The 7,887-nt window shown below is 46.8% G+C and overlaps 1 protein-coding gene across 1 annotated transcript in view; it reads right to left on the reverse strand.

The window, feature by feature from the left end:
• Positions 1–7,887, reverse strand: part of Baiap2l1 (BAI1 associated protein 2 like 1) — a 92,802-nt gene that overhangs the window by 45,209 nt on the left and 39,706 nt on the right. Inside the window, exon 3 of the mRNA XM_021162665.1 lies at positions 6,990–7,076. Coding sequence (XP_021018324.1) covers positions 6,990–7,076 — 87 coding nt within the window. The remainder of the gene's footprint in view (positions 1–6,989; positions 7,077–7,887) is intronic.

Consider the following 7,887-nt stretch of genomic DNA (forward strand, 5'->3'; position numbering starts at 1 on the left):
GACTGTGAGCATCCACTTCTGTGTTTGCTAGGCCCCGGCATTGTCTCGAAAGAGACAGCTATATCAGGGTCCTTTCAGCAAAATCTTGCTAGTGTATGCGATGGTGTCAGCGTTTGGAAGCTGATTAGGGGATGGATCCCTGGATATGGCAGTCTTTAGATGGTCCATCCTTTCGTCACAGCTCCAAACTTTATCTCTGGAGAAAATGTCTTAAAAAACAAAAGAAATGAACAAAAAACCAAAAACAATAACAAGAAGAAAGATAGGAAGGGAGGAAAGAAGGAAGGGAGAAGGACAGACAGACTCTGGAGACATGGCGACAGGCTTCCATTCTCTCCCTGTGCACTATGCTCCATGAATGAACCCATGTGCACTCACCTACCTAGAGCTCCCCTCAACCCAGTCCTTACACAAGCATCTAACAGCCATGCCTGGTTTACTCACTCACTGGCAAACAGCCCCATCCTGAGCCTCAGCTGTCCTGCTTGTCAGTCAGTTCCTCAGCACACAGACTTATCCCTCCAGAGCCTAAGAGTCAAGGATCAGCAGCTCTGTGCTAGTAATCTGGACAGAGATCAAGACAGCCTCTAACGTGCTCTCCCTTGTGGTTGTGGTGTTGCAAGATGTCTTGAGGAGCTCCTCTCACGTGAAGGGATTTTGCTGGCACCATTTTCTTACAAGTATCTTCATCCTTTCATCACAACTACTTCCTTCATTTATGCCAATAAATCTGGGCTCCTGTTAGTTCCTGCGGTTGCATATGCAGAGCCTGCGGAATGTGAGCAGGGTAACTGGCTCAGTCAGCTACGCCTTATCAATTCCATTTGATTTGGTTATAGGCTATTGTTTTTCACTTCTTTTCTATTTTAATCGCTCTCTCTCTCTCTTTCCCCATGCACTCCAGTGTGTGCATAAGTGTGCACACGCATGGTGATGTTGTTCTCTTGCCCCAGCCTCCCAAATGATTACAAGTGTTACCATGCTTGGGTAATATGAAAATCTTAACAATTTCCCCCCTATTGCAGTGTAGGGGAATGTACCTAGGACTTCAAGCATGCTAGGCAAGGGCTCTACCACTAAGCTTCAGTCCCAACCCAAACTTTTGTTTTGTTTTGCTTTTCAAGATAGGGTTTCTCTGTATAGCACTGTATGTCCTGGAACTTGCTCTATAGATCAGGTTGGCGTTGAACTCACAGAGATCCACCTGCCCCTGCCTCCCTAGTGCTGGAATTAAAGGTGTGCGCCACCACTGTCCAACTCAGCCAACCTTCCTCAGCTAAAGTTCCCACAACAATTATAATTTCCTCTACAGAATATTGGGGTGACTGCTAGGTTTCGATTTGCAGTTATTGTTCTGGTATTATTACCATGTGAAACTATTAACGCTTTAAAATGGATGCTTTAATTGTGCCAGTTATGAAATTAGAAAAAGAATAGAAGAAAGAAAAAGAACAGGAAATGAAACAAACAAACCAAAGAAATGATAATGTGATGACTGACTCATGAAAAGCGTCACTGGAAGTGTGAATTCTTACAAACCCACTACTTTATGAATGACAAGAATGTCTAGGAGGAACACTAGTAGTATTTGCTAATTTCCTGTCTTCGTGGCAGCAGTGGGGGCTAGAGGCACCGTTCCAGTCTTTGATATTTTAGAAGCTGGGAGGCACATTATCTCATTTCCTCTTCAAAGGACCTACACAGCATGACCTTCATCTCCTTTAAGCACGCCCAGCCCACTCATTAAGGCCAAGAGTTGCCCAAGCTCTGTTGCATCCAGCAAACCGACTCCGCCTCTGTGGAGCTGTCTTCAGGGATAGGCAGCCTGCCTGGGCTGGGCATGGGGTCTTTCCTGGGCTAGAGCTGGATAGAACGAAGGCAGGTCGACCTGTCCACCTTCATAGGGATCTTATGTTTCTCAAGTCTTGCTTTGTCTTGTTTGGCTACAAAGTCCTTGTCCAGGGAGAGTGACTTCCTGGGAGCAAACTCTTTGTGGCTGCCATGGATGGGGGTTATCACTTCCTTCTGCAAAGGAGGTAATTACTGTTTGTTCTTAGGCCCAGCAGCCACCCCTAAGGGAACACCCACAGATCACTCAGAAAACTCTGCCCAGGAATGAATGGAATGAGTGAGGACCTCAGGTGACAGGGAAGCATTCCCCACACATTCTCAGTGAGGGTTTAAGGAGACCCAAATTTGGGTGGACAATAAAAGACACTGGGTATGTATGTGTGTTTGTGTGATTTGTCTGTTATTTCCAAATCACTAATTTCTTGAGTTCTGCTGTTAACAGACACATTTGAGGGAAGCCATCAACTTCAAGGGGAACTGACTACCACTAAATATACTGGCCAGGCCTGCTGGACCACTATTATCAACTTAGTAACGTTCTCTCTCTTTTTTAAATGTTAAAATGACATAAAACTTTGGGAGGCTGGGCTGTGGGCGGTGCTTTCCATGGTGTGTGTGTGCATGTGGTGGTCAGAAGACAGTTCCCAGGATCTGGCTCTCTCTTCCCACCAAGTGGTTTCCTGGGAGCAAACTCAGGTCCTCAGGCTTGAGGTAAGTGCATCTTGCCAGCCCCTTCTTTCCCTTTTCAGTTAAGGTGTGGCTATGTTGCTCAGGCTAACCTTGAACTCAGGCTCTGAGTGCTGGGACCGCAGGCTTGGCTGGAAAGGCCCCTGTGGTTGAGGCTTCAGTGGCTCCTCGGCAGGCTCTTCCTCCCCACTTGCCTCAGCGACAGCGCAAGAACTCAGATTCTAAAGTCAGACTATCAACTGAGTGAATGATCTGAGACAAGTCACCTTGCCTCTAGGCCTTGCACCTATGCCCACCACTCAGGCCTACAGTGAGAACTACTTGGTAACTGTGCGTGAAATGCTGGGCACCCAGTTAACAGCAAGCATTTAGGATCGGTTATTCTATGGAGTGGGTGAGACAGTCTTAGATTGCTTGTTGGGAAAAGTGGGCAGAGTCTACCAGCACTCATGGTAGAGACCGTACAGGTACATGATGAAAGTAGGTGCTACACACAGTCACAGCCTTCAGAAGGTTTGTAATTTTTCTCCAGTCCCTTAATTTTCAATCACAAGGCTGCAAGGACTCACACAGGAAAGAAGCGGCTGAGCAGAGCAGAGCAGAGCAGAGGAAGCAGACTCAGGAAATGCCCTGGAGTCCATGGTCACGAGATCTCAAAGGTGAGCAATAAAACTCATGGGCAGAAGGAACGAAGAGTCCCCAGTGCTGCTTCCTTTATGCTTGGATTCTTGCCTCTAAAGAGGACTGGATGGGGAAGGACAGCTTTGGTGTTCTGGAAAAAGAAGTGCAATCAGCCTGCAGGAACAGGGGACAAGGTGTAATGTATACAAATGCTGGGCAAATGCATACCAGCCCATAGGGTGGGGTGGGGCGGGATAGCCACTCCAATCAGACACATGCAAGATGCAGAAGCACCACAAATGTCTGCAGGGAACATTTGTGGAATGTCCCGCCCTTCACCTACAACCTCTGAAACCAGATCATTAATGCCAGAGATGCCAGATACCAGGGCTGTGTCCTAACAGCTGCGCCTTCTCCTCTGCAGTCCTTGGCTGGCCACACCAAGGAATCTTTTCTGGCAGCCAGACATGGTCAAGTGTGACCTAACCTGGGTTATGAAGCATAGAGGGATGTGTGCTGTAGCTTCTGAGCTAGGGTTCCTTTCTAACAGGACACTCCTGGGAAGACAGTTCACTTCCTGTATTTGGAGATCATCAGACCGGTGGTTATCTTGGTGACATGAGATGTGTAGAAGACAAGAAGAAAGAGATGGAGTCTGAATCCTTGCTGAGGCCTGACTCAGCAGGCCTTGCATGGAACAATGAACATGCCTATTGCTTCAATCACCGTAAGCTGGGCATTTTGTTACGTTTAAGCAAAAGCATACTAGCTTATCCACATAGCAGCAGATGAACAGATGCCAGGTGAGACTGTCTAAGCGGGAACTACAGCTAAAACCCCACTCCATCTTCACCAACAGATTCAAAAGACACAATGAAACATCCGAAATGATTCGTGCTCTTACTGCAGTTTTACTGTAGTCTCTGGGCTAGGGATGCAACTCAGGGCTCTGCGTGCTAGCCACGTAGTATACCCCTAAGCTGTACTGAAGTCCTTCATTTAAAGGTTTTCTAATACATTAATAAAATGTGTGTGCACACCATAGGACACATGTGAAGGTCAGAGAACAACTTTTAAGGAGTCAGTTCTCTCCTTCTACCAAACATGTCTCTGGAATTGAACCCAGGTTGTCAGCCAGCAGCAAGTACATTTACTGCTAAGTCATCTTACCAGCCCCAGTCTTTCCCTGTTTCTTTTGGAGACAGAGCCTCACTATATGGCCCAGGCTGACCTTGGGATTCTTTGGCTTCCGAGGGGGTGGGATTGCAAGCATGTGTCACATCCATCACACTGTCTTTGTGTGTCTTTGTGCTGGCCAACCTAATGCAGGCTAGAGTTACCTGGAAGGAAGGAACTCCAGTGAAGAAACTCTAATGAAGAAAATGTACCACAGGCTTGCCCATTAGCCAACCTAGTTGGGGCATTTTCATCATTGATAATTAATGTGGGAGGGCTAGCTCATTGCAGGTGGTGTCATCTCTGGGCTGCTGGTCTTTGGTGGTAAAGGAAGTCAGGCTGAACAAGCCATGAGGAGATAGCCAGTAAGCAGCTGCTGCCTCTGGGCTCCTGCCTTGTTTGAGTCCTGACTACCTTTGATAATGAACTTGATATGGAAGTGTAAGCAAAATACATTCTTTTCTCCCCAAGTTGCTTAAGGTCATGGTGTTTTATCACAGAACTAGAAACCAAACTGAGACAATCTTAAATAAACTTTATGTTTCATAAGGTCATGAGAGTCAGTATCCAAAGCCACACAAAGTATTGGAAAAGGAAGGAAATACCATCTAACTTTGTTGTTGTTGGTTTTTTTTTCCTTGTTTTCCTTTTTGGAGGAGGGATGTGTTCATCTATGAAAATGTGTGCATGTCTGTGGAGGCCAGAGGTTGATGTCAAGTGTCTTTATTAATAAACTAGCTTTTCTACCTCATCTTTGAGACAGTATCTCTCACAGAATCTGGAGTGTACTTAATCAGGGAGATTATCTGTCACCAAGGCCCAGGGACTGAGTGATGGGACGGATGTAGGCATGTGCTGCCACACTCGGCTTTTACATGCGACCCAGGGATCTGAACTCAGGGCTGCATGCTTGTGTGCCGAGTACTCATTCACATCTCTCCAGCCCTGCTTTCTCCTCCTCCTCCTCCTCCTCCTCCTTTCTCTTCTATTTTCTAAAACTATGTGACTTGACTACTATTATTCCACGTGGGAGTTTAAGTAGATATAGTAAGGTATTTTAAACAGAACCAAAGGAAAACTATGCAAGTCAAAAGAAGATATCATTAAGTCCCCCAAAGCAAAGCCTGTTGAGGTGAACTTTCTAACCTAGAGAAAACACAGGAAGTAAATGTGTAAAAGCCTGAGACTGTGGACAGAAGCAAACGGACAACTGGACCAAAGTGAACCTTGGGAGGAGCGTCGGTCTCGCCCTTCCCTCTGCACAGAAGGAACCTTCGCCTTCACTGCAGACTTTCCCCTGAAACTGGAGTGTCAGGGCGGTGTTTATAACAACACTGTTGCTGTGGAAATAGCTGATTCAATGTTATGGACTTGCAGCTGAATAAAGTAAGGTGTGGAACAGAAGTCTTATTTAAACAGTGGCAAGAGCCATAAAACATTAAAACGAGAGCTGAATGGCGGTGAGTCAGAGTGCCATATGTGCTAATGAGAGGGTCAGACCTTTCCCCCCTGATGCCCGGCACAATGGCATGTTTCTTCCTAAGTCTTACTTCTGGAACCCTGTTATCAGCTTAGCTGCTTCCAGAACCCTAAATGTCTAAGATATTACTATCTGCTACATAGGCTGGCTGCATGTCATTACACGGATGGTGATTCAGAGCTGCAACTGGTCGCCATGACACTGGGAAGTCACAAACCCCACAGAGCACGAGCTGGGGTTTCAAAAACCATATGCGATCGATTCCATTAAACAGAGTGGTGTTGCTACTCCTCATATAACATCACTGCAGATGTACCCTGTGTCGACTGTCTATTGCTTCACCAGTGTTTTAGGCAGCCAGAGAGCGTGAAGCCAGCCCACCCCACACGCTGCCACAGGCATCAGGCCTTTAGCTAGTTCCAGCCTTTGAACACAGTCAGTGAGTTTCTCAGACTACTGGACACCGAGCAGAGACGGACATGTCACTCTTTAAACGCGTACTTGCTCTTCGCTGTGTTTTCAGAATCCTTAAAGCAGAATTCTTAGCGTCCACACAATAAAACAGTCCACAAGCTTGAAAGATGAGAGTGGCATGTGGGTCTATTAGCAAAGTGGCCCTGCCCTGCAGGAGATGACCACAGCACAGTGGCATAGCTCTGTAAATAGAAGCCCAGCTTCCCTTGGCTGTGCCGGGGGCTGCCCAGGGTGTGGCTATCCTCCTTGCCTGCACAGGGGATCCATTCATACCAGCAAAACCGGAAAAATCACAACCAAAGGCAAGTGTGGAAGCAGTGGGAGCCAAGGGCACAGCAGAAGGAGTCAAGGAGTCATTTTCCACAAGGTGAGTCACCACAAGAACTTGGCCTGTCTCACCCACCTTGGTTCAAAATGTAGGTCACAGTTCTCCAAGCTGGAACTTCAGGGATCTGAGGTGACAGACCAGAGCCCTGGCAGCACAGGTAGGAGCAGAGTTCCTCAGAGGCCTGAGAAGGGGCCTCTACCTTGCTCCTGAGCCCCAGTCTGCCTTCCAAAAACCTCTATTTTCATGTACCAAGGTGAACTCAAACTGCAGTGCTCAACGGGTTCCCTTTGTGTTCCTGATCTGCGCCACCTGCCACACCCATATCTACCTCCTGGGCAGCAGGCGAGGTTTTTGTAGAGATGGTCAGCTCACCTAGCTCTGTTGACACAGGAGACCCAGTGGCAATTTCACCAATCTTGGCCACGCCGTCGTAGTAGGCTTTTCCTGCCAGGATCATAGCTAGACAGGAATGTGATACATAAAATCATTACTCAGACAATAGGAGGGAGTGAGACAGGTTCAACATCCCAGTGTGCCCCTGGCTACAGAAGTTCTAGAGCAGACACTTTCAGTGACATTCACAAGGCCCCGCCTGCTTCTGAAGCCAGTTCCTGACATCAAACGGTCACTGGGAGCAGATACATTTTGGGACTACAGATGGGTAATGTCATTACTCCAGGGGTATTGGGTGCTGTGGCCTAGGAACCTGTATCATGAAAACACATTTAATTTTTCTATTAAAAAGAGAAAGCCGGGTGGTGGTGGCAAGCATATGTTTTTAATGCCAGCACTCCAGAGGCAGAGGTAGAAGTAGGCAGATCTCTGCATTCAAGGCAAGCCTGGTCAACAGAGCAAGTTCCAGGCCAGCAAGGGCTACACAGAGGAACATCATCTCAAAAACCAACCAATCAACCAACCAACCAAAATAAAATGAAATAAAATAAGAGCCAGGTCTGGTGGTGTAGACCTATAATCTTAGCTACTCAAAAGGCTGAGACAGGAGGAAATCAAAGCTGGCTTGGGCTACTGAGTGAGGCCAAACCAGGGGAGCTTGGTGGGACTATCTCAAAGTAAATATCAACAGGCTGAAGTTATGAAGACTACCTGCTTGGCCTCCCCAGTGAGGGCTGAGGGCATAGCTCAATGCAGACTGCTTGCCTAGCTTGCACTATATCCCTAATACCGTAAAAAAAACAATCTGAGTTACAATCAACCAACAGATTTTTTACTGAGGTATATATATATATATATATATATATATATATATATA

This window comes from Mus caroli, chromosome 5 (assembly GCF_900094665.2).
Source record: "Mus caroli chromosome 5, CAROLI_EIJ_v1.1, whole genome shotgun sequence".
NCBI lineage: Eukaryota > Metazoa > Chordata > Mammalia > Rodentia > Muridae > Mus > Mus caroli.